The 27852-nt window shown below is 43.5% G+C and overlaps 1 protein-coding gene across 2 annotated transcripts in view; it reads right to left on the bottom strand.

The window, feature by feature from the left end:
- The window catches only part of LOC129495533 (kinesin heavy chain), a 151817-nt gene that overhangs the window by 30360 nt on the left and 93605 nt on the right, over positions 1-27852 (bottom strand). For both annotated transcript variants that reach the window (XM_055303119.1, XM_055303118.1), the window contains exons 12-18: positions 22557-22732; positions 17480-17548; positions 15181-15387; positions 12711-12857; positions 6247-6435; positions 2482-2599; positions 65-141 (exon numbers count right to left, since the gene is read on the bottom strand). In XM_055303119.1, the coding sequence (XP_055159094.1) occupies positions 65-141; positions 2482-2599; positions 6247-6435; positions 12711-12857; positions 15181-15387; positions 17480-17548; positions 22557-22732 (983 nt within the window). The remainder of the gene's footprint in view (positions 1-64; positions 142-2481; positions 2600-6246; positions 6436-12710; positions 12858-15180; positions 15388-17479; positions 17549-22556; positions 22733-27852) is intronic.

Here is a 27852-nt window from a genome sequence, read left to right as displayed (position 1 = left end):
TCCTAGAATCAGAAAACGCAGTCCAAACGCACGCTGGGCGCCCGGGAAGGGGCAGTGTACACACCTTCATTTCCTCCGCGTCCTGCAGCCGCGTCAGATGTTCCTTCTCCTTATCCTGGAAGCTGACTTCGTGCATCTTTTCTGTTTTGGATTTTAAATGATGAGTTAAGATCTAACTGGCAGGACTCACATCCAAAAGTAAAGAAAAAAAAAAATTTAAACGATAAAAGACAAAAAAAAAAAAGGATGGCCAGGGAGTGAAACATGCGCTCACATCACCAATTACAACCACGCTATCCTAGAATGGGCCTCCCAAGGGAGACCTTCGGCTGAAGGAGGCCTCCCACGCCAGCGGGAGGGGAGGGCGTCTGGAGGGGGACAGAGGCTGACTTGGGCAGGGGTCACTCAGGGTCAGAACTGACCAGGCTGCGTATGACCTCACACCCGGCCTCGGTGAGCAAGCCCCGGGGCAGTGTACCTCAACCATTCTGTGGGTTATAAAGCACTCTGTGAAGGTTAGTGGCATTTGGCTGCATGGCACTCTTAAGAGTTCCAGAAACAGCTAATGTACCTCCCGTGGGAAAGCTGTTTATTCTCTAAGAATCTGGAGCAGGAAAATCTAAGGATCAGAACAAAGAAAATGGGAATATAAAATAACACACCCCAGATTAAACAGGAGGGCCCCGTGTTCGAGGCACCCCTGCAGGGGGAGTCCGTCCCAGCCTGTTCTTGGTCAGGGGCAGTGGCTGAGGGCACCGAGCAAGCAGAGGGCAGGGCTGTGAGAGGGGGCTGCGCAACGGTGTAAAACAGTGTCATTCAAGTCACTACGCTTTCGATCTAGTCACTTTATTTCAGTGGCTCCACCACAGACGCCATTTATGAGACAGAAAAGTTCTTTTCCACGTCAGGTCTTAAGGGGAGCATCCTATCTCTAACATTCATCCGTTATCCCATAAAGAAAACATGACAAGGTCATAGCGGGAGGGAGGATGTCCTCTATCTTTTTAGATTTGCCTTGGCATTTGGAACACAATGTTTACTGAGCAAGTATCCATATTAACAATATAGGAAATAAAAAAGAGGAGCGTCGCCACCAACCTACTACCCTATGAAAACCATCTTCATTACGAGTATTAATCTGCAGGCCTTGGAACATGAGTAACCATTGATCCCTGAATGCTGTAACCATGGTAAAGATGAGATTACACGTTACGACCTTTAATCTAAGGCTGACTGTAAGCATGGCTACACGGCCTCCACATACCTCGCCTCCCATACAAAACACGTGTCCTGTTAAGCAATGTCCCATAGCTCGTTCACCTGTTGGGACTTTCAGGTGGCTTCCTTTTCTGCCCCTCCCCCCCATACAAGGAAGTCCGCAATGAATATTTGAGATTTGAGGATCAAAAGGCATGAAAAGTGTTATGATTATTACTATTTATTTTCAAAATGCCTTCCAAAGGGCTCTAACAATTTTCATTGCAACTCACGGTACATGGTACATATGCTCTATTTCACCGCAACGTGTATGTCCCTTAATCCTGTTCTGGTTTCTGCATTTCTAGTTACCTCTCTTGAAATTTCTTATTTCTTCATATGTATTGCGTGATTCCTATGTGTCAGGCACTTCCCTAAGCAGAGGGTATCAGGTGGCTGCCTGGCCAAGGGAAGAGCTGGTTCTTTTTTTTTTTTTTAATAAATTAATTTTTATTGGTGTTCAATTTACCAACATACAGAATAACACCCAGTGCTCATCCCGTCAAGTGTACCCCTCAGTGCCCGTCACCCATTCACCCCCACCCCCCGCCCTCCTCCCCTTCCACCACCCCTAGTTCGTTTCCCAGAGTTAGGAGTCTTTATGTTCTGTCTCCCTTTCTGATATTTCCCACACATTTCTTCTCCAGAAGAGCTGGTTCTAAGGGTGGAGGGTTCACATAGCCATTGGGAGAAACTCAGACTGTGTGAAGAGCAGTGGGACACCAAGGAAGGGTCGGAGGCATGGGGTTGGGCACAAGATTGAATGTGATTTTAGAACAGTTCCTTGGGATGCGGCACAGCTGCCGGCCTGGAACAGATGGAGTGAGACCCTCTCTAGGTGGATGTAGCCTCAAGTCTTAATTAGGATTAAGGATAGTGAAAATAAAGGCAGGGATGAGCAGAAGCAGACACGCATCTGACAGGTCAAATGGACAGGTCGCAGTAACAGACCGGAGGCAGGAGGTGGAGGAGAGAGAGAAGCTGCTGAATTGGGCAGCAGGGTGGACCAAGGGAAACGGGAAGAGAAGCAGATATTGGATGGGGGCAAACTTCTAGATGGTTCTTTTTTTTTTCTTAACCGCCCTCCTCCCCGCAAGTATTCCATTGTTTTCAGCAGATCTAGAAATGCTGTGATTGAGCAGAACTAAACATCATGAGTTCAGCCAACTAGAGAGTATCTGATACAGTCCAAGAGCTCAACACCTGCAAAGTTCTATTATTTACCTTGGGCTCGGAGCTTGGCCAGCTCTTCACTGAGCGAGTCTTGGGACTCTTCCAGCTGCCTCCTCTTCTGTTCCATGTTCTGCATGTAGTCTGTCAGGGATTTGATCTTGGCTTCATGCTTTAAATAAGCAAATAGATAATAAAAAGGAGGCATGAGTGACCAGCAATGGCCATCCTGGCTTGCCTGGGACCGTCTGATGTAAAAATGCAATAGGGGAGTTCTGGGCCCTTTTTTGGGGGGTCCCAGCCCCCAAATGGTACATAATTCTCCCCCTGCCTTGGGCCCTATGATCACAGACTAACACGGTCCTCTGTTTCCTTCCTGTGCTCCTCTGCTTCAGTTCTCACCGACCCATCTCCTCTCCATCCGCTTAGGTGAGATGCCAAAGCCCAAGCTGGCTTTTCTCCTCATAGAAAACAGTGTGCTAGAGAGAAAAGACTGAGAAAATGTTCCAGGGCAGAGGCTTCATTCTTTGAACCAGCACCTCCGGATTCTGGCTTTGGAACTCAAATATCGTGTCTTTTCTTTTTCTGTCTCTTAAATACATCAATTCCTGTGTCTCAGGGCCTTGCGTTTCACACTTTCCTCTCCCTAGGAAGTGCTCCCCCCGACCCACCCAGAGTCCTAGGCACTCAGGTCCTAACACTTCCTTACAGCACGCAGCTCCTACATCACTTATCTACTTCTTTTCACTTGTCAGCTCCATGAGAGTATGGAGTCGATGCTTAATAAATATTAATGGAACCAATGAATGAACGGGAGCTTGTTGACTGAATAAAGACACTGGGCCCTTCTAAGCAGATGGAAATATGTAGACACTCCCCCGCTCAAGATCTACAACGTTCGTATTAAGGCAAGAAAACCCTGGAGACTGAGCTCTAATCTAATGAAATAACCTCTGGGAAATGGGACTCAGTTGGAGAAGTCATGTCATAAGCACAGCTTTTGATGAAAAGGATGAGTGTAAACGAAGAAAATAATAGCATTTTAGCTGGAAATATTTTGTCAGATTCCTTAGGTCATGTCAGAAAATAACGAGCCAAGATTTCTCTTACTTTTGAATCCCAGGAAATGATTAACTATTTGACTCCATATAAACTGTAACAGAATACAAAGCGGAAAGCTGTTTGCTAACGCAGAATGCAGCTATCCTTTAGCCCCTAAACATTCTGATATTCTTGACTCTGACCTCATGTACCCAAAGTCCATGTCACTCTCAGACCTGGGCAACTGGGGCCTCAGTCCCAGGCCCCACTCTCTGGACACCCCACTGGGGCCCCGTCCTCTGGCTGCACTCGCTCCACTGAGCAAAGAGCGTGTGAGCCAACCGGGCATGCCACACGGAGCCCATGTCCACACTCTGGTCTTCCAGACCACACTCTGAGTACTGGAAACCCCATAACTCCCTACTCCAACCACCCCAGGGCTGGCACTGTAGCCTCTGTCATCAATTTACACAGAATAGAGTTGATAGCTACACAGTTCCATCAGTTCACACAAAGTGCAGAAGGGACGTAGACGTGGAGGCTGGTGCATCTAGGTGGAAAGAGGAGACAGTGGTGCAGACTGGTCTGTTTGTACTCTTGCCTTGGTCTCCAAATATTAGGGACAGGACTATCCAAAAGCACATGTTACTAGTACAACAGGTCACCTGGAATGTCAGACGTGAGGCCTATGTACTGTGCCCTAGTGTTTATCATTTCCTCCAATTTTTTTAATTATAAAAACGTCAAGTAATAAAGCAAATCCAAAAAGAAGTGGTATAGATCTCACCCATAAACAACTTTTTTTTTTTTTTTAAAGATCTTATGTATTTGTTTGGGGTTGGGGAGAGGAGAGGGAGAGGGATAAGCTGACTCCGCGGTGAACACACAGCAGATGCCGGCTTCAATCCCATAACCCTGAGATCATGACCTGAGCCAAAAACCAAGAGTCTGCTGACCCTTAATTGACCAAGCCACCCATAAACCATATTGATCTTATCTGTAGGAATGCATACTGTATAAAGTTGCAAGGCACAGCACAAATATTACCTTTATATAACCATACTTCCCAAATGGCTATGCTTTGTAAACTTTTTGCAAGAGCTGCGTAGCATTCCTCCATGTAACGCTAAGTCATTAGCCTATCAATAGATATCTGGGTATTTTATTTCATCATAATGTAGGTAATATTGCACTCAACATCTTCCATAGAATTTTTTCATATTTTTTTAAAGATTTTTTTTTTTTATTTGTTCATGAGAGACACACAGAGAGAGGCAGAGACACAGGCAGAAGGAGACTCTGCAGGCTCCATGCAGGGAGCCCAATACCTGACTCGATCTTCAGGGTCTTCAGGATCACGCCCTGGGCTGAAGGCAGCGCTAAACCGCTGAGCCACCCAGGCTGCCCCAATTTTTTCAAACTTTAATCAGGAAATGACAACATACAAAACAGAATCTTTGCATTTTCATAACCAATGAAAACTACCGTAAGTAAAATTACTGGACCAAAGTACTTATACCTTTATGGTTTTTGATCCCCAAGGTGCTTTCCAAAAGGACTGACCAAATTATACTTTTCTCAGAATGTATATAAATTTCACTATCACACACCAACACTGAATAATCTTTCCAATATATTTTTGCCTGTTACGTTGGTTATGAAACGGAAACCTGATGTGTTGACTTACATCTCTTAGATTACTGTGGTGGGAGACGCGGAGGCTGGAGCTGGTCCCGTGATGACACGTTACTGTGTTTACAGGCATGCCAGGATGGAGTCTGTTTTTGTCCGTCTCTCGGTATTATTTGATACGCCATTCCATGCTCTTATTAGTTTCCCGCAAATGATTTCAGCTGTCTTTTTTTTTTTTTCAGCTGTCTTAATGCCTGGTGTAAGGCAGTGAGCAGCCTGCACTGCAATACTCACAGAAGCCTCAAACCCCAAACACCAAACTCAGATATCAGTGGCAGACCAGAAACTAGGCCGCTGTTTTCTGAAACCACCTTACTAAAATGAAAACGCCCTTTCAATGGGCAGACGAGCAGCCTTACTCACTGAGCAGATGAAATGTGCCCTGGAGCCTGAAAATCCCTTCAAGGCTTTGTGTTCACACATGCTTTGGTTTGAGTCCCAGATCTGCCTTTCGCTGGCTATATGAGTTTGAACGGTATATTTAATCTTTCTAAGTCTCACTTTCCTCATCTAAAAAACAAGCACAATAATAAAACCTGCCCACCAGGACTTTTTTAAAGACCAAGTGAGATAATGCACATGAAGTGCTTAGTGCAGCGTATGGAGCATTGTAAACACTCAATAAAATGTCACTTGGTACAATTAGTAATGACAGCAGGAATAGCAAATAGTTTCTGTTTTCATAGATGAAATTGAACTCGTGCTAGAGACTAAAAGGTGAAGGACGTTGCCTTAGCCCATAGGAGTTTTAGATTCCACCCAACCTCATCCATTCCTTGTAATCTCTACCTACCTACCTACCTACCTACCTACCTACCAACCTACGGATTTGTATATAGACATGTAGACACATCCTTTAAAAAGGGCCTGAAGGAGGATAATTCCTGTAATTCGTACAACACAATCTAGCCTCAAGAATAAGCCTGGGCTGTCATTGCCCAGGGAAGCCATGGGTAAGTGTTAACATAAGGCAAAGTCCATCACCTAACCCTATCTATCATGCACCATCAGACCCCAGCGAGAACACAGAGGAAGCAGATTTCAGGAGGTCAAGGGAGTGAAACGAGGGCGGAAGGGGTGACCTACCTGGGAGATGAGCAGCTGGCAGGCTGCTAGCTCCCGCTCACTGGCATTCATCTTCCTGTTGGAGTCCATCTGGGCGTTCTCCAGCTGTTTGCTGCGGTTCACCAGGGATTTGACCTCCGACTTCATCTTGCTGATATACAGGCGGGCCATGGTGAATTCCTCCTCAATGACTCCATTCACATCTGCCAACTGAGCACAGGAAGGAGTGCATTCAACTATTGCTTACAACTTCCAGAGATTCACGGGGCCCCTAAAATCTCTCCATGGATCCTCAAGATGTCTTTGGATTTCTGATTAGGAATCCCTAAACATAGGACCACAAGCTGAAAATGATAGCTAAAATTTACTATATATTCAGTATATTAATATATCCCAAGTTTTCTGAAACCTTGGGTAAGAGTGAACTAAAATCATCTACTAAATATAATCCTCCACCATCCAGGTTTTTCATTACACTTAATTTTTAGGATGAAAGACATGACATCAGAAGGAAAAGATAGCTGAAGATTTTAAAAAGAGAGAATTCTGAAGAGGTATCCCATTCAACGTCTAATACCTTACATTTCTAGAATAGCTTGGCAAGGCCTACTGTTTCTAAAGGTGACTCTGCATCCCTATGAGAACTCAAATCAAAATTTCAATCATGTTCTCTATGGTCTGCTATTCAGAGAGAGAAGTAGTCTAATGTCTTGAATATGCTTCTATAAGCAACGGTTGAAATAAAAAGGATTTCCTGTAGTCTTCAGTTAAACAACAACAAAAATCTCGTGAATAAGCATCTGCCATTACCAAATGTCCTTTTAGATGAAGGCCTTCCTACATGACTTTCCGTTTACTACCAATCTGCACTTTCCTGTCTCTACGCGCTTGCCCCTTCCAAGGAGACAAGGCTCTAGCTTATATTATTCAAGATTATCTGAGTGGGGCACCTCAGTGGCGCAGCCCGTTAAGTGGCCGACTGTCTGTTTTCAGCTCAGATCACGTCAGGCTCGCAGGATGGAGCCCCACACCGGGCTCTGAACTTAGCAGAGAACCTGCCTGAGACGCCTCCTTTTCTCTCTGGCCCTCCCCCTGACTTTCTCTCAAATCAATAAAATTACCTGAGAGTTTACCAGTCTAAATTCACCTTTAAAAAGATTCTGAAAGGGATCCCTGGGTGGCGCAGCGGTTTAGCGCCTGCCTTTGGCCCAGGGCGCGATCCTGGAGACCCAGGATCGAACCCCACATCTGGCTCCTGGTGCATGGAGCCTGCTTCTCCCTCTGCCTGTGTCTCTGCCTCTCTCTTTCTCTGTGTGACTATCATAAATAAATAAAAATTTAAAAAAAAAAGAAAGAAAGAAAGATTCTGAAAGCCGCTCTTTCAGAATGATCTCCTATTTGGTGTCTGGGTTTCAGAGCTCAGCTGAAAACAAAAACTGAAGCAAGATTCTTGGGATAGAAACCCATTGGCTCTCAAGATGCAAACGTGCTCTGGAAGGGCAATTAATCAGATGAGCAAATAACTGTGCGTATTTTTTTTAAACACCAGAGGGCGCCCCAGCACCTCAGGAGAAAGGATGAGCGCTGTCCAGTACCCAGCCCACAAAACGAAGCTTCGGTTGGTTCTAAGACCGTGATTCCAAATAAGGTTTTAATGTTCCACAGCGAATTATAACTACCCACTCTTGTCATTATTGCTGTCATTAACTCATCATAGGATGATTTTTTTTCTGTAAAAATCTAAGACCTAGGAATATGGAATCGTGTATCAACCCTGAAAATTGGTAGCCAATAGGAAGGATCCCACACTGAGTGCCTGTAACATGGTGTCAACCTTCCCCTAGGATTCCACAATAGTATCTGTTAAAATGACACCAGTGTCAAATCTACACAAAGCAGAACCTATGTTAACAGCAAGAAAACCTACAATCCTATTTCAGCAGAGGGCCTTGCTGAACCACTAATTCTGACTGCCGAGGATGATCGGCCTGCCAACACCATTTCTCATCACACTCCTTCATAGAACCCAACTGCACGGGGAGAAGGGATGAGAAATGCCCCCAATCTTTCAGTGAGGTCTTGTTCTTCTTCTGCCTTTGTGACTGGTCCAACGTGGAAGAGAGAGGAGAAGCTCGTTCTTTTAGCCTCACCACACAGGTCCTATATATCTGTCCAGCTTCTGTAGAAAGGTAAATGAACACCCATCTCTTTCATGTGGGGTTCACAGCCTACACCAGCTCCTGGTGGGAAAACACCACTGAACCAACAATAGGACATTTGGGGAAGGGAACAAACAGCCCCTTCCTCTCCAGTTCTATCTTCAGACAAGGAAGACAGACAATGGGACCATGTACTCCATGCCCAGGTCCCATGCACACTGGGAAAGAGTACAATAGTATACACAGCAGTGGGCTTCCTCCAAAATGAAAGCTAGACTTTTTTCCCTCCAAACCAGAACCATAACTTCTGGAGCCTGCTCTTATCCTAGGAAGTCTAAGAGGAGATTGTGAATCTGATTGGGGCCGGGGGAACAGTACTCCAAACAAATGGTTTTACTATAAGGTTGTTTTTCTGTTGATTTTGTTTTTGTGTTGTCTTGTCCTAACTACTTAAGAGTTCATATATTCAGACACATAAATTCAAAGTTTTCAATAATCCCAGTCAGTACATTGTTATTTCGAAAAGAAGACTCAAGAGTTTGTTGCTAAAATGTTATTTATAACTCTCCCCATAACTCTAACAGTACACACTGGGCTGTGTGATCCAGGAGAGATGACTAATCCAGGAGGAAAGGCTGCCTTCACGTGAGAATGCTGATGCTGCCTGCCCCACCTGCCCCTGTCTATACAGCAGTCACCCCATACCCACCCACCCCAGGTCTCTAGAGCCTGGAGTTACTGTGCAAGGTACCATTCCTAAGCCAAGTAAAAGGTAAGTGAGGTGACTGGTCACATTCTAACATCTAAAAGTCAGAATGGGACTAGAAGTCCTTTCTTTTCTTTTCCTTTTTTCCCAAATGTCCAGAAACATCTGTTTTCTTTGTCAGTGTGGTACAGAGCTAAGGCATGATCCTGGTTGTTCCCAAGAGCCCGATGGACAGGGGCAACGGGAGAAGCAAGCCTTCCTGGTGGTGAGACCCCGGCCCCCAAAGACCCAAGGCTGTATCAAAGAGGTTGATGGGAGTGGAGATGTTGGTGATAAGGATTGATTTCAGGCCCAGGAGCTGGAGCAGTGTATCTGCATCCCTGGCTCAGCCACAGAAAGGTCCCTGATGCTTCTGGGGCCCAGGGCCCCGCATCAGCTGGAAATTCCTCACCTCCGTCTCACCCAGACCCAAAGTTGAAAGAAAATCTGGCCGCTAATCCAATCCATTTTATTTACTCCACCTCAAGTTTCTATTCTAGGCTTCTGGAAATCTCTGCTATAAAGAAAGCCTGGTGACATAGGGAAAAAGACAAGAAGGGGAAGCTCACTAATAAACCCAGAGAACGTGAACTCTAGGCTCATCTCATCACTGGGTGGTCTCATCTTGTTTTGCAGACTAAACAAAGTATTGCCTGGGCTCTGAAAATGTTTCGAGACATGACAGAGCTGGAGAAATATGGGTTCTTCTGTTTCCCTGCTGTCTGGGCCTGTTATTTTCTGGAAATGAGGGCATCTCTTCCCCTTATCCCAGGGCACAGCCAGGAGGCCCTGTGTGGAAACTGAACAGGGTGTTAGGAAGAAAAAGGAAGATCACTCATAATTTATAAAAAAAAAAAAAAAAAAAAGGAAGATCACTCATAAAAAAGGTCTCCCCGCTCGGATCATTATTTTAGATAAAAGAATTATATCAGTTGAGTACTCACAACCAATACTCTATACTCACAATGTAGATCTAAGAAAATATATGTATAACCCATGCGATTTCTGAGCTGACAACCTGCAAGATAATGTGGGCTCATCTTCTCATTGCACAAATCAGGAAAATGAAGCACGAGAAGTATAGTGAATTGCCCAAGGTCACACAACACCCTACCTTTAGCCCTCATTGCCCAGATGATTAAATCATGATTGTAAGAGAAAAAAAAAACTCTTCAGAATGATTAAGAATATGCTCTCTATGAGTAAGAATTATCAATGAAAATAACTAGTTATCAATGAAATTAACTAAAGCATCCAATGTCTGGAACCCAAAAATATCTTGAAAACATCCAGCTAAGTATTTAAAAATAATCTCAATCATACTTCAGATTCCCAAAGGTAAAGACTCTTTTTTTAATGCCGAAGCACCCAGACACTCCTGATTTCATTAGCATTTCTCATCAGCTCTATTTTAGAACTTAGCATAAAAATATCTTCCTTGATCGTTATCAGAAGCAGGCGCCAACTTCTCATAAATCAACTCCACCTTCATACTGCAAGGGCCACTTAATCACCCGAATCTCAGAAGTTTACAGCTCCACACCAATGCATGCTTCTAAAAATTAAATTCTCAAACATAAAGCCACCAAACTGGAGCTGAATAGGATTAATCTTATAGTATCTGAGAATTCTGTGCTAAAATTAGATTCATTCGCAAAGATTCATGAACTATTCAGTTACAATAGAGGTTCTATGAAAGAAGGATTAGGTTTACAAGAGGTCGTATACTCTACACCTAGATCTGTGATATCATCTAAGAATAGATTTCTATGTTTCCCAGAAATGCCTATAAACAGAAGGAACTGGGGGAGCCTTTTCTAGTATTTAACAATCCCAGCTCAAAGCCTGAGTGTTCTCACAAAGCAGACTGATGGAGAACTCAGCCTTTTAAAAGCTAACCTCAAATATTTTGATTTTAGGGGCTCGTGAAGTGGAAGTTGAGCTTTCCATTCTTTGGCTTGCCAAAATCCACTACATGTACCCATGGCTACTCTGTACAAGGTGCTGTATTATTATTATTATAAAGCTACAGTAATCAAAACTGTGGTTTTAGTATAACAATAAATCAATAAAATAGAGACTAGAAACAGTCCTATACACTTCTGGGAGTGATGGATATGTTATCTTACCGTGGTAATGGTTTCATGAGGATATAATACATCAAAACTTTTCAGACCATACACTTATAAAGCTATTTTTAAAACTATCTCTCTCAGGGGCACCTGGGTGGCTCAGCTGTTAAGTGTATGCCTTCGGCCCAGGTCATGATCTCAGGGCCCTGGGGTTGAGCCCCACTTCGGGCTCCCTGCTCAGAAAGGAATCTGCTTCTCCCTCTGCTCATGCTCTCTCTCTTTCTCTTAAACATGCTCTCTTTCTCTCTCAAATACATAAAATCTTAATAAAAAAAATCTCTATCCTATATCTCTTTCTGTATCATGGCTAACTGTTCCTTGTTCTTAGCTGATAGCATTATGTATGCTCTCTTACCCCTCTATTCCTAGCACATGGACAACTTCATACCACCCCATTCTTCCTCCCTCCCTTACCTTCCTTGCTATCAGTGGCACCAGTGTGTACAACTCCAGGGGATAAATCACGGTTGGTTGAAGCCAATCATAGCCATACTACTTCTCTTTGCTTTCCCAATTTCTCTTGCAATTCGGGGTGACCATGTGATCCAATTCTGGCTAACAAGGTATAAGGGACATCTATAGGGACTTATGAGATATAGTTCCCTCTTAGTTGAAAGTTGGCTGCCTTTTCAGCCCATCCTGCCTCGAATGTGGTTGTGTGACGATATGATGGTTGGTGCTCTAGCAGCTATCTTGCTAGCTGAGACAAAAGTCTACAGATGTGAGAAGCTAACAAGCTAACAAAACTAGAAAGGAAACAAAGAAAAGGCCCGATTCCTTGACATTGTTGGGACACTGGATCAAAATTTGCCTCTGCAACTTTAATAAGGTTAGAATGACCCAGGCAATCTTGTTAAAATGAAGATTCTAGTTTGACTGGTCTGTGGTGGCCCAAAGAATCTATAGTTCCAACAAACTCCCAGGTGACACAGATCACAACCTGAATAGCAAATTCTACACAAAATTCTCATATTGTGAATAATTAAATGTGGATTTATTTTTTAAGCCACTGTTAGAATCCTATTACTTTCGGCTGAAAGCTTTCCTAATTCATACTGATTGGGGAATTTTTATTCTGTTAGGTTCTCACAGAAAAGGAGAAACACAATTCTGAGACTAGAAGTGTTGCTTAACCTATACAATTCCAAACTCCTGTGACATTGGCATATAAGTCTGAGAAATAACCTGATTTGAATAAGGCCTATCAAAATTTGAAGACATTTCCTATATTCGAAAGGTAATTTTCTTCTCCTCCACCATACCCAACCAGTCATTCACTTAGCCATTCAATCAGCCCTTGGTTTGTTCATGCCAATATTCTGAGCACGTGGCAGGTGCAAAGCACCACGCAAAGCATTGGATACTCTAGAGAATAAAACACAGACCCTGTTTGCTTAGGATCACACCATTATAAGAGCAGGTAGGGGGGTAAGAGAGGGGCTGGCTTACAGTCTTCACATCATTGGTGCCGATAATTCCACCTATCTCCCCCAGATCCTTCAACAGCAAATTCAGAATCTCAGTAGCCCTCTTTTTCTGGTGGTTGCTAAGCTCTTGTAGCTGGCTCAGTTCTCTCTGTGTGGTTGTCAATGTCGTCTGAAAAACACATTTTAACAGCAAATTAAAAGAGCTGCCCATCAATTCATACCCACTGCATTGCAAAGAACAACAACATAATGTAGGATGGAATTCTTTTATCACTTCATGTGATTTCAACGAAAGAGTCCTCTAAAGTCAAACTACAGTACCTTACTGCCTTCTTTGATAAAAAGGAGAATTTGTCTTGGCCTGATATGTCTACATATCACATGACAATTTGCAAGTCAGTGAAATGTCATTAAAAATAGTCGAAAAGGAGCCCTTAAGCTGATAATGTGTGATTCCATGCTCCTCCCCGTGAGATGTTCTGTTTCAGTCCTCATTCTCCAGGGTCCAAACACCTGCAAGCATCCCCACCACCACATCCAAATAGACCTTAGACCTGCTCCCTGGACCACTTCCAAATTCCCATCTGACTTCATACTAATAGATGGGTCAGGAAGACCCGAGAAATATTCATGAGTTTAGAAAACAACTTCTAAAAAGTTTCCTAGGGACGCCTGGGTGGCTCAGCAGTTGAGGATCTGCTTTCGGCTCAGGGCATGATCCCAGGGTTCCTGGATTGAGCCCTGCATCGGGCTCCCTGCATGGAGCCTGCTTCTCCCTCTGCCTGTGTCTCTGCCTGTGTGTGTGTGTGTGTGTGTGTGTGTGTCTTATGAATGAATGAATGAATGAATAAATAAAATATTCCTTAAAAAATAAAATACAGTTTTCTAATCTTCCCAGTGAACCCAAATTGAACACTCTTCGTCTCTTCTCAAAATTAGCCGAGTCTTCATCTTAACATAGAGCTCCATTTTCCTGCCAAACATCAACAACCCATCTTTTCTCCATCCCTCGTGCCTGTTACCAAAAGGTAGATATTTAGAATTAACTAATTTAATGAACTCAACATCAACAGAATAGCCATATTTTGGTGTCTTGATATTAACTTGACCAACAAAGAAAATAATTTCCCTAAATTGCAGAGCTGTGGAGGTTAATGCAAAGACGCTTCTGCAAGTCTTCCATAGGCAGCTATTATACTAGAGCACTTTTTAATGGTCTGACTAAAAATAGTACCCTAAAACAGTCTAGTAATACTTGGGCTTGGCAGAAAATAAGAACTATATTATGGAAAATGTTCCATTGTTTTGAGATGCAAATAATATGAAGGACTAATTAAAGAAATCTGTAGAAAACAGTCAGCAGAGAAAAATCTAAGTCTCCTCCTTTGTCCTAAGGGACTTCTGGTTTGTTTTCCTGCTTCTTTTTAAGTTTTGTTATGGCATTGCCACTGCTTATTTCGTTTTGTTTTTTAAACCCACAGAAGCAGTAGATCCCATCTTGTGGAGCCATTTAAAAATGCAGTTGAATATACAGAGTTAGGAGCATTTTCCATCAGCTCTACAGTCAGCAGATTAGAGCTTTCCTGTACCATCTGCTACTCCTTGCCTGGGAGGACTGGACGTTTTCCACAAAGCAGGCTGGGCACAATCCCATGATACCAGGCCATTGGGTCAAGGTGCCAAGGGCAGCTGGTTACAGCCACTCGGCTCCCCACCACCCATTTTCCAAGTAGAAAGGGAAAAAATGGAAACATCCCACCGCCAGCCACCTCCCCAAATGCTCACTGGCCCTGCTGCCACTAGCTCACTGTGCAGAACCTGCAGCTTCTTTCACCGGCAGAATGTGAAAATTAGGTGTGCAGACTGAAGCGCCAGCTTACAACAGGACAACAAATAAACCAAGTCCATCAGTCCAAGGCTAGGACAAGAAGTTGTGGGGAAGGGATGGGTTTACTCAGGAGGGTGTAAACAAGATGTGAAATCCATAGCTTCTATCAACCATCCAGTCTCACTTGTTAATATAATATTTGAGATAATATTTCCTGGCATTCTAGCATATACACAGGCCTTCACTAAGTGCTTTCTGTCAATTGTCTCCAGTTCTCATGTACTGAAAGGAGCATGCTATTAATGCCATTTTTACAGATAAGGGAATAAATATTCACAGAGTTTAAATGTCTCAATTAAGGGCTAATAGTTGTAAAGTCAAAATGTTAACTAGGATTTTTGTGGCTCCAAAGTCTGCACTCTCTCGACCACTTGCAAGGCATCCCTGCTAACGTTATAGACCCCTGGATATAAAACAATATGCAGTTATGGAATAAGCACACAAAAATCACCTACGTGAAGTATTGCAATTATTGGGAGACTTCAGAGAATGCCTCTAATGCTGAAAAACCATTCTGCCAACTGCCTTCCTATACAGTGTCTGTCAACATACGTACAGGAACAGCAACCAAAAAGTCCCAGCCCCTAGACACAAATATTCCAACCGTTTTCTGGGCTAGCTCATCTGTCAGCTGCTCATTGGCTCTGGTCTTGTCCTCCACTTCCTGTGACTTCTGGTCGTAATTGACAGCCAGCTCTTCCAGGGCCTGGAGAACTTCCTTCACTTCATCTTTGGCTGCCTCATTCTCAATCTGGAGACGTGTCAGCTCTTCCTGGATCTTCTCATAGTCTCTTCTTGTAGAAGCCAGAAGCTGAGGAAATGAGATGGCATGGAACTGATAAACATTATATTCAAGTGTTTCTGTGCTGTGCACTGTTCAAAATAAAGTAATTTTAAAAACAGATAGAGAAGGGCCCCTGGGTGGCTCAGTCAGTTAAGCGTTGCTTCTAAATTTCAGCTCAGGTCATGATCTCAGGGTCATGAGACTGAGGCCCGAGTCAGGCTCTGCACTGGGTGTGGAGCCTCTTAAGATTGTCTGTATCCCTTTGCCCTTCCCCCTGCTCACCCACTCTCTCTCTCTCTCTCTCTAGAAAAAAACCCAAAAACAGAAAACAGAAAAAAACAGATATAGGATGCTGAGGATGACTAGAAACCCTACTGTATATCTAGACAATATTTAAAAAAAAAAAAATAGCATGAGGCTTCAAAAATCTGTTTCTTTTTCTTTGTAGAGTTTTTTTGGTTGTGTTTTTTAAGTTTAAAGCTGCATAGCCTTGGGGCACCTGAGTGGCTCAGTGGTTGAGCGTCTCATGACTCCGGAGTCCTGGGACCGAGTCCGACATGAATAGAGGCTTCTCCCTCTGCCTGTGTCTCTCATGAATAAATAAATAAAATCTTTAAAAAAAAAAAAAAAGGAAAAAAATAAACCTGCATAGGCTTAACTAAAGAATTGATCACATATCAAAAATCACCATACTCTGTAGCTGGCTGGCTATTCCAAATGTTGAACATAGAAGGAAAAATGAAGGGAGTCATCTCTGAGGACAATGATGAAAATACTTGTATGGCTCGTTAACCTTATTGTTATTTCACATTGTAAACAGGTTGATTTCAGAGTCAACCGAAACAGTAAAAAAGGACAACTGTCATTTTTTCTTAATATTCATCATGAATGTGTAGAAGGACATATCCCAAACATTAACATTAGTTAAAAGTGAATGACTAGGCTTACGGATGTGTTCATTATCTTTGTGCCTATTATATTTTCTGATTTTTCTTATATAGAACATATATTACCTTGGTAGAATAGAAAAAAAATACAGAGTTTTAACTGTAAGAAAAAGGAAGTTTATCATAGACAGTTGTACCAAGTTGGAGATGCAAAGGAATGGAATAGGAGGAAGAAGCAGGGAACACCAAGCAGATGGAAGACCCATCTATAGTTAAGACAAAAATCTATTTAAAAATGATTGATCTGATTGCAAAGGCATAGATGATCTCCCTACCAAGGGTATTGTTTGCACAGGAGGTATGGTTGCCCTGGAACAACAAAGGAAAACAAAAAAAGAAGAGAAAGGAATGGCTATAAAGAGAATTAGGTCTATGGAAGGCTAGGACTGAGGACATGAACCCAAGCCACCTGCTAGAATTGTATCATATGATCCCATCCAAGGCATTTTAACAACAAAGCAGAAAGCATACTAAAGCACAGAAGAGAGAAAAAAAATACTTCGATGGTCCTCAGCAGGAGAACCACTAATCATCTATGTGTGACAGATTGGCTATCTAACCTTTACTTAGGTTCCTGTTTGTAAAATACTTGGCACGTTCCCTGGAGGACTGAATGCCATCCACGGAAAGGCTGAAAATAATTTGCCTCCTTTTTACTATATTAAACACATACCAGTTGAGCCCTTGGAGCCCTTGGAGCCCTTTCCTCTTTGCTTCACACTCCCCTCCATCTCTACTTTTGTTTTTATTTTATTTTTTTTTTACTTCCTACAAGATAGCATGAGAACATAGTGTGTATCAAAGACCTGAGCTGGCTGATTTGCAAAGCTGGGGAAAAAAATGAAAATAGCCAGCAACAGGGGGAGTGCTGGGCACTGGGTATGTGGAATCAGAATCATCCTTGCCCAAGCACCAAACTCCTTTATCTCTGCACTTCAAAGACTCACTGCAGCAACCAGCTACTCACTCTCAAAACCTCAGAGCTCTACAAAGTCAGACATTTATTTTCTAAAATCAGCTTTTAACAGGCACTGAAAGGAAATCTACCAAGAAATGTCCACATGATTCAATGATTTTTGAAAAAATTCTTTGTAAATTAAATTTCTGGAACAAACATCAACAACAAAGACTAATAAGAGAACTTTATAAAAAAAATTTATTGCATTCTTTACCTCGTCCTGATCCAACATCTGTTGCTTTAGCTTTTCAGCCAGCTGGCTCTGCTGGTTAATTTCATCATCCTGAAACGAAACATCATGTTTAATGTTTTGGGGTTAGTTATGTCATTTTTGATATCCTGGCTTCCCGACGACAGTGGGATACCAGGATGCCAGCTGTAAGCTTGCTAATAAGATGAGGGGAATGGTGGTGCTTCCCCATAGATGAAAGATTGGCTCTGGGATCTTGATTGGGTTAAAACACCTCTGTGCCCACCTTTCTCAGCAGGTGCAACATCTGGGTTTTCTGGGATATATAATAGCCTGCACATTCAACTCAATTTCTGCTCATCCAGAAATCAGAGAGCTAGGGTTTAGGAATTGAAAGGGACTTTGGAGCTATGCCTCCCAGTTCAAAGACGCTAATTAAAAAAATAAGACAGTGAACTTCTAACCATCTGCACTGTAATATATTCATGTTCCAAATCTCGTCAAACACATCAATGACCAGGAATGCTGCCACATCATCGGTAGGAGAGACCAATATTTCCACTTCAAATCTCTTAGTTAGAGAGATTGGAAAACATGCACTAGAGAATTAATCTTGGGCATGAGCAGCTCTCCCTCTTGATTAGAAGTTAATTTTCTTGCCAGTTTGAAAAAAACAGCAACAACAACAAAAAAAACCTCAAGGTAGTGGGGGAGACAGAAACATGAGGGCTTCCTTTCCGGCCTATCGTTAAAAGTGGGAAACCTCCTCTCCACTGTGCTTCCCTCGCTCTCACTTGCTGCCACTAGGTGCTGCTGCGCCAAAGCCAGAGCTACGCGCCTCCCGCGGCCTGGCCGCCCAGCTGCCCAGGGCAATCGCGTCTGCTCCCCCAGTGCGGTCCCCCCAGTGCGGTCCCCCCAGTGCAGGCAGAGCGGCGGGTGGACAGCCTTTAACCAGAGCAGGCTCAGCCTTCCCTACAAACACAGTCATGAATTCAAAATGCAAATGTGACGCCTAGCCTGCTAAGAACAACTTGGCTTCACATGTATCCCTCCCTTACAAACAGGGAAAATCCCATTTGCCAACCCTTCCAGGCTTTAAACCCCAAGCAGAGTTGGATTCCGTATCCTTGGGTCCCTCTGTGCCAGGTGCCACCCAGGTGTCCTCAGGGCAGCTTGTAAAAACCCACGCGCCACACCCTCTGCCCTTTCCAGTGTTCAGGGGTGAACTCAAGGGCCTGGGGCGTAGAACCCCACTTGTCCATGGGATATTCTCTGGCCTATTTGGTCGGGTCTACGCATACATTTAAATCAGACAGACCCCGTGTGACGCTTTCCATAGAGCAAGAAAATTCTAAAATCAGGATTACAAGATCTGTATCTCATTGTCCTTTTTGGAGGACACCTTTTGGCCTTATTTTTCTGTTCAGGGAGCCTTGTTTCCACCGAACTTTTCACTCCAATGTTTCTTTAATGGTTCAGCAAAATACTTATGACTTTCCTCCCCAAATCCAATTTCTGGCAGGAGAATTAGGGAAATTACACCAGAGTGAAACTGCCAAAAAAATGGTACTTGCACAACTAGGAGACTACTCTGTAGGGCATATTTCCTCTACTTTATAAACTTAGAACGTCAGTTACCAGGAACAATTTTGTGTTTATGTTCCTTGGCACATAAATATTAAACAACTTAACATAAAAGACTCGAGGAGTTTAACATCAGGGAGCTGCCATCCCTTCCCCTGGGACACATCTGCAACAGCTACAAGGGACAGAAATCAGAAGAGAAGCACAACAGCGAAGCCCGCCCTTTGTTCTTCTGTGTTCACTCGGAGCCTGAAGATCGCAGGCTTCCTCTCTGACAGGTGACAAGGCAGGTACAGTGATTTCTGAGGTACCGTTAGGAAACAGGGCCATCAGCCCATCTGGGAAGGATGTGAGGAGCAGGGATTACATTGTAAGACCACGAATCACTTGTACCAGAGACACTGCCAAGACTACACTCAGCCTCTGTGAAGGCGACTTCTCCAAGGAATGAGCATAGTCTATCATAATCCTGAAATTTTTTTCAAAACCTCCAGAATAAAATGTGCTGCACAGGCTACGTCTATACACTCGAGTGCATTCCTTAGAACGTGCTCACTCCGATGCTGACTGTTAAGGTCTAGTCCATACATAACAGATTCCAAAGCACTTTTCAGAAAATATTCTTGTTCTTGAATTTTCATATATCTGAAATGGTGAGTTGCCAACTGGTCACGGGCCACCTTTAATTATAAAAAAAAGGTTTGTTGCAATGGTAATCAGTGAAATAAGGTTCAACTTCTATTTCTACTTGCACTTAATTCCTCTCACACATTTCCCATAGAATCCTATCGGAGGAGATGAGAAACAAAAGAAACAGTGCCAACGCCAACTTGCTCATCTTGTAACTCTGCTTGCAACCCACCTTTGCACCACCACCCCGCGGTTACCACACAGGATGACATTCTCCCATAAGTAAACAGAACCCAGAAGAGAAAGAAAGAAACTACTATTTAATGAGCAACTGCTACACCCCCAGAAACTTTTATCCCTGCTACAACTTTTGGGGGGAACCAGATACAAGCCCCATGTTGCAGATGAGAAAAGTACCACCAGCAGGGTAGGCCATTCATCAGTCCAAGCCTCAGCACTATTAAGACACACGTCAGACTCTAAAGTGTATGTTTTTCCATCACACGGTCCTGCCTTGGACAGTACCTGTCCTTAGACCCTTGGAGAGACAGCGCGGAGGGGCAGAGGTAGCAGCTGGGAGGAGACCACATATAGTCTTTCTCCTACCACATTCTATAATTAGACTCCTTAGGGTTGACAAGCTCCTCGTGTAAAGGGCTAAGACCCAAACGAGATGACCATAGGACTGGGAGCCAAAAGATACACAGCCTCATTCCAGCCCTGCCACCTCCGGGTGATATAAACCAGCCAAGTCATGTAACCCTTCCCCCCGACCCATCCAGGCTAGTTTCTCATCTAGACCTAGATACTTTCAGCTCTAACACTCAATAATCTATAAAGATGCCATGCCTCAACTCGCATATTCTCAAAACTATCAAACCACCTCTCATCAGAAGCATGAAAAACCTTCTAGAACCTTTAAGAGGAGGACAAGGAAGAATGACAGCTGATAAGGCATCACCAGGCAGCCCAAGGGGAGAGTCACTAAGGTCAGACCACAGCACCGGTGCCCTCTGTGGCTGAGGCTGGTCAGTGCTCTCTCAGATCTCAGCGACCCCCTGTGATGGAACACAAACGCTAACCCTGAAATGTGTGCTTTAGAGGGTCTTCCAAGTGAATGCTCTAGGAAAATGACATCACAGGGAGTGTCGTAGGCTTGTCATCAGGAAGCAGAAACTCTAAGGTCAGCTCCGCCAGCTACCAACTGGACACCCCCAAGCATGGCATTTCCCTCACTCATGACTCAGTCCTCATCACTACACTCAGAAGCTGCATCCGAGACTCTAAAGTCTCTCTCGGATCACTGAAAGCTCCTTAGGCTACCAAAGCAAATGATCCCCATTCCAACCATGGCAGGAGTCTCTGTAGAAAACAAAGTATAGAACCAGGTTATCATGGGATCCCTGGGTGGCGCAGCGGTTTGGCGCCTGCCTTTGGCTCAGGGCGCGATCCTGGAGACCCGGGATCGAATCCCATATAGGGCTCCCGGTGCATGGAGCCTGCTTCTCCCTCTGCCTATGTCTCTGCCTCTCTCTCTCTCTCTCTGTGTGTGACTATCATAAATACATAAATTTAAAAAAAAAATTTATTAAAAAAAAAAAAGAACCAGGTTATCATTCATCAACCGAAATTCTTTAGGGATTACTAAAGTGAACCTATCAATTCTAAAATGAAAAAGGAAACTGTAGTAGGTTTAAACAATAGTGTTTCTTCGGAGAAATCAAGAAACTGCATCCACTGTTACCTTACTATTGATCTTCTTTTTCTCTTAGTTTGAGATTTTGCATAATCGTATCTGGTTAGACATGGAAGGATAACAGTATGTCAAGTGCCTGCCTAAAGGGCACTTAACCCCACTCTAAGGGTGTGACTGTCTCATCAAAGAGGTTGCCAAGAAGGGCGGGGTGCCCCCAGTTTAACACTGTGGTTACAACGGGAATTCCCAGAGTCACAGATAAGCAGAACTAGCTTCACACTTTGCTCTTAAAGGTGATACGGACTGAGCTTCACTCAGAATAGCCAGGCCCGTAAGATTAATGGCAATGTTAACAAAGCTGTTTCAGCCAAACCAGAGGTGTCCCCAAGCACTCCAAACTGAACCACAGCAGAAATGATTAAATCAGACTAAAAATATCAGCAACCTTGATGAAATGAACCGAAAGGATTTAGAATATTCCAAGGGCAATATGCCAAGATCACATGAGACATCAATTTAATTTCCTATGCCTCTGGGATTCCTAACCTGACCTTCACTGGGGATGAATGATATACAGTGTTCTCCAAGGTCTCTTTTCTTCCATTCCAACTTGTGCATTTACATGATTTTTGAGTCCCAAAAGTTTGCCATAGAATTGGACATCCCTAACAGCATGTTCCAACTACTTCATTCAAGAGTAAGCCCCTGAAAACAGATTCACCAATAAAGGCAAAGCTGTCAGACCACAAGCCACTACCATTGGTTCCTCATCCCAGGGCCTGAGAGCTACATGATTAAAGAATACTAGCTTTAGGAGTCACCACCTTGTCCCTACAGCTGGCACTACCACAGGCCCAGAGAAAAATAGAAGGGACAATTACACAAAGATCATGCAACTCACACCACCCCTATTCTCATGCAGTGATCAGCCCCAGTCCCATGTCCAGAGTGAAGACTCTCTATCTAGACCAACTCTCCAGGTCTTCCAATCAAACTTCCATGAAAGTTTCCATTCCACACGAGTCAAGTTCCAATCAAGAGCAGGGCAGATATTAAGGAGACAGACGTAAACGTCAGTCTGCAGCCCTATATCAGCTCCATGGGCCTAGAAGCTGCTTCTGGCCAGTAAGTCTAAGACCTGCCAGCTTCAGCCTAGGTACAGAGTGAAGACTATCATCTCTGGCTACAGACCTTATCATCCAGCTGTCTGTAGAGACTGGAGATCTCCTCATCATACTTCTCTTTCTCCTCTGCAGAGATGCCAGCAACAACAGGAGCAATATTATCTATGATGGGGGTGTTATCACAGGGCTCCAAGGTCTTCTGGTCCTTAGCATTGATCTGTTCATCCTCAGGCACAGCTTCTCCTGCAAAGCACAAGAGGGGTTGGGGATTGAAGAAATTCAGCATGTAACCCTACAGGAAGAGTTCCAAAAATACCCACTCCCATGAAAAGACACAGAGGACACAATAGAGAGCTGTTGTAGAAAGTCAGAGCTTGTGTTCTTTTTATTTGGCAAGGAAGGTGGTAGTTAACTGACCAAAACTAGTCTAAGGAGGAAGAAGACTATATACTACTCCCTGTCTCATGATGCATCACTTAAATACTCGGGTTCCACCAACCACACAAACTTCACTAATACAGCTTGCAGGGACATCCAGAATTTTTTGCAGACACTTTCCCTTTTTGGGGGAATATTCTGGGGTTTTGTTGGAATCAGATTCTATCTAGTGGTTGATTCACAGGCAAACAGACCTCTGAGGCATCCTAATTACCAATTAATTAGGATATCATTCCATTAGGAAAAATAGTTAAATCAAGGAAATTCATCACTATTGAGGGGAACACTCCAGGGCTGTAATCGTCTGAATCCAAGACCCTCTGAATCTGAAGCAGAAAACCAGGGTAGCCCTGGACCCAGGAGCTCTGACTGACATAACACAAACACACGTTCTACTATCATCCTCTCCCCTAGGAGGTCAGAATTAATTGGCTCACCTGGAGACTTCAAATACACTAATTTCTTATGATGTCAAGTAGATCCAGGAAAGAAAAAGCAGCCAATCCAGAATATCGCACGGAAACTCTGCATACCACTTCTCAGTCTGCAGACTGGCACCTACTACTTCTCGGGTCTACAGAGCAGTGTTTGCCAAGGCCTCTGAAGGAAGCATTACCAAGCTTGACTATTCAAGAGGCAGCTGGGGGCTCAGTGGCTGAGCATCTGCCTTCAGCCCAGGGCGTGACCCCGGGGTCCCAGGATCGAGTCCCACATCGGGCTCCCCTGCAGGGAGACTGCTTCTCCCTCTGCCTGTGTCTCTGCCTCTCTCTGTGTGTCTCTCATGAATAAACAAAATCATCAAAACAAAACAAAACAAAACAAAACAAAACCCTGACTATTCAAATTGAAGGGCAAAAGGGAAGTTCTCAGGCTGGTCAGTGGCCAGCCACAACCAGAAAATCACCTTGCAAAGACAGACTGCATAAAAAGGATTCTATGAAAACCATGTGGCCCAACTGAGTCTCTCAAACATCTTTTTGGAAAGCAAACCAAAACCAAACATACTTTTCCATCACAATGTTTACCATCGACTTCACACTCAGTTTGCTACAATCAGGGAGTGTCTGCAATGTTCCAAGCCTCACCCAGTTCTCAGCCCATAAAATGCATTTTGTGGAAAGTCCCCAGGAAAACTGCCCTAAGACAGAGGGAATTTCTAAAAAAAGAAAAAAGAAAAAGAACTGGATCTCTTCATCTGTGGCTTTGTTAACACTATGCAACACGCCTCAAGGAAGCCACCTGGACACTGCACACATTTATCTGAATATATAAACAAAACACCTTGTGATGGGTTAGCTTTGCTGCTTAAGATTTCGTAATCTCACCTGATAATCACAAAACGGTAGGAAGGCCTCCCTGTCAAATAAAATTAACATCCAGTGATTTCGTTTCTGTGTCACAGTTCCATTTGAAGCAAAACCTGGAATGAAGTATTCCTTTGCTACATGTAAGACTGAGCCAACCCTTTTTCCTTCTGAAACTCATCTAGACTGTACTGTACCTACGCCTTTTTCTAAAATTATTGACCTGAAACAAAACCAGAATATCAGAGTAGTCTTTGAACTGAACCTGAACCAAATCAATATTTCATTCAGTTCCAATTCCTGGTTTAAAACATCCATCAAGGACCTTGCAGTACAGACTGGATTTCATCCAATTAAAGGATCTATATTCTCTCCGGCCTGCTAAATCCACAGGCTATAAAAGCAGTACCATATTCTAGTTCCCAAGGATTTCTTTTTTTTCTTTTTTTTTTCTTTTGCCTAAATATATAGATCTTTTTCTAACCACAAATTACATACACAAAAACCGTAAAGCCCTCCTTCACCCCTAACCTCCCAATTTTGATCCTTCTCCAGAGATGCGTACCACTAACATTTTGGTGAATCTTTCCCCTAGTTGGGTTAGGACTGTATCTCTAATTTTTCAGCTCTACCTTCTGAACTTTGTGAACAGGGCAATCCAGTGCAGCATGAATTTAATCTTGCAGCTTAAGCCTGATGAAGGTGCATTTCTTGACCGCACTAGACCAGAAACCAGTAGAACATAGTCCTATCATCCTATGCCAACTTGCCCCGAGTGCAGAGGCGAGATGCAAACACCGCTGGAAGAGACCTAGTCCCCACGTTCCTTGGTTCCACATGGCCGAGAGCCAGTGCCACCACGAGCCTGGGGTGAGCTAAGGGGCCCAGGGATGATGCTCTAGAGCCTACTGGCAAGTGACCCTAAATCTGCCCCTTTTCCCCACTGAGGAATCGCAGCATCACTGAGTACCAGAGTTGTCCAAGAACACAGTGGTTCGTCAAGCAGCCAACGCTCTGCTGCGAGGCACCCTGAATGTACTTGACAAACCTCACTAACATCTCCGGTACCATGGCAGGACGCTGAGCCACGCTGCATCTTTTAACTGATCTAATTAATCACAAGTCCATCTTCTGCTTAACCTCTTCGCTTGCTTTTTCGTAAAGGACGAAAAATAATGATTCCTTTAACATGGCATTTCTTAAAGATTGAATTACCATAGGCTACGTAAAAAAAACACAAAAGCTTATTATTGTTTAAAGTCCATCTCTTATCCTGTCCTCGCCCTAACGATTTATCAACTGTTCGGGCTTTGCAGGTATTTTTTACTTGTTCCGAGATTACTGTTCCTGAGGTCTTCACAAGACCTTTGTGGTTGTAGCTAGATTCCAAAAATAAAACACAATGTAACTACACAAGTCTCTTTCAGGCTTATTTTTGTGATTACTAAAACAATATTCAAAACCACTAGCCAACTTTCTGGTTTCTCTAAAACAATTCTCTGAATCAAAGCATCAACATGTCCCCTACAAAGCTACATCTAAACAGGGAGGTCTTCCCAGTTTATATTCCAAGGGTCAGGCAGTCAGGATTATTTTTTACAGCAGCCGTTCAGGCCGAGAAGAACAAAGCAGCAACACACAGGAAACAAAAGCAGGAGGCATCCGTAGGAGAGCACAGCTCCTGCCCAGAGAGGAACGGAGAGCTGGTTCTCCCCAACACTGCTACCCTTCAAAGGACGGAGGAAATGACTTCCAGAAGTGTCCCTGGTAACTACACTGTCCGGCTCACAAACACGTCTGGGGATTGTAAATTCCCAGCACTATGCGAGACCTGACACTAGGCAATCTGTCTCCATGGCAATCTCTCCACGTTAATCGAGAATATTCTCTGCACTGCAGTGGACGGAGTCTCCAGAGAAGGCCCCACGAGGTGATTATGGGACAACCGACTGTGACAAGGCACACAGCTGCAAACAAACCCTGGAGGGAAAAAAATGTCCTAAAATCTGGTGGGGAGAGACCGGAAAAGGACCACCAAATGAAGATGAGCATCTATTTTTATTTTGATTCCCCTTTTTGCATTTAAAGCAAATTTCTCCTTCTCTTACTTCATTCCCCGAGGCTTTATACCAGCTGTCTATAGGGAAAGAGCTTATAATACCGTAAAGCATCTGATTTTCTACAATGAAAGCTCCCCCCACTCCCACTAGAAACCTTTCCTTTCTTTAAATAAGCATTCTGGCATTTCCTATTGTCAGATGTAATTACCTTTAAGGACTAAAAAGATTTGTGTGTACACAGGAGCATTCACTTGGAGCACACCTACAAGGTTTGCAGAGCATTTTAATTATAAAATGAAAACCTCCCGAGGGCATAAATAGCGTTTCTACAAAAAGTAAAAATCCATCAATTGCAATAAACAAGAATGGCAGACTAATCAAAAATACTCGTTAGGGCTATTAGTTAAAAATTCTAAAACAGGCTTTTTGGTTTTTCTTGTTTTTTCAAAAAAAAAAGAAGAAGAAGAAAACCATTAGACTGCCAGTAATTCATTAAAATTTCACACATGAAATAGCAACGAGCTAGTTATCCTTTTCATAAATTGAGTCCCTAAAGCCTCTGGAGAACATAGAAAGGTAATTGCATTCTCTCTGCAACTCCAGGGGCAGAGATTTGCTGGTCACTCACAGCTTCCGTCAGAAACCACAGCAGATCTGGCAAAGGAGGCTCTTTCTTTTAATACCAATTAAACAGGCCCAGTGGCAGACCTAATGGCAGGTAATTTCTATATCAAAGAAACTAAAAGGAAATCTTTAAGTTGCCAGATGGGTAAGAGCAGCTGGCTACAAGATGTCATTATATAAATGTGAGGGTTTATTTAAAAAAAAAAAAAAGTCATTCCTTTATGGGATTATTTTGCACACAAATAGCATCTCTCACCCTAGTTCCTAAAAATATTGTAAGCAGCTTAAGACATTTTCTAATCCCTTCTAGAGTAATTTTCTAATAAACTGGTCACCCAGGACGCCGAAATCTCTTCACAGTCCTGACCCCTTGGGCAGCCCCACCATTCTCCTAGCTCCTAGCGGTCAGGCTTTCTACAGCGTCTGGCTATGCTCTCAAGAGAAGCGAGCCTAACAAACCAGGAGGTCTCCAACGAAACGCTAACTTCTGAGCTCCTACTGCAGGCCTGAATCCAGGCCGGGGGAGGGGCGGCATGCTCGACATCTCTAATGCTAGGAGAGCAAATTGTGTGCCAGCTACGCGAGGCCACACAGTCCCCACAAAGCCCCGGATCAGACTCCCGGCTACAGATTCAGCCAGTTAGGGAAAGCAAGCCTGCTGGCCTGGCAGGTTTTAAATGGTGGAGAACAAATCTGTTCTAGAGAGAGATTGCCGATTTTTCCACGCCTTCCCAGCCTGTGATGAAATCATTTCTTTGCATGACTTCAGCAGATGGGGTAAATCTACATCCATTCTGTTATTTAATGTATTTAATTATTCACGAGACACTGCAGATGTGCCCTATTGTTGGGCCATTTCCCTGCACTTCTGACACCTGGATCTTCAGGGCCTCCTTTTCTGACTTAAGCCCCCGGAGGATGTGGCTGCTTTTAAACG

Source organism: Nyctereutes procyonoides, unplaced genomic scaffold, assembly GCF_905146905.1.
Source record: "Nyctereutes procyonoides isolate TBG_1078 unplaced genomic scaffold, NYPRO_anot_genome, whole genome shotgun sequence".
Lineage (NCBI taxonomy): Eukaryota > Metazoa > Chordata > Mammalia > Carnivora > Canidae > Nyctereutes > Nyctereutes procyonoides.
Note: the sequence above shows the minus strand (reverse complement) of the source record. Positions and strands in the feature narration are given on the sequence as shown.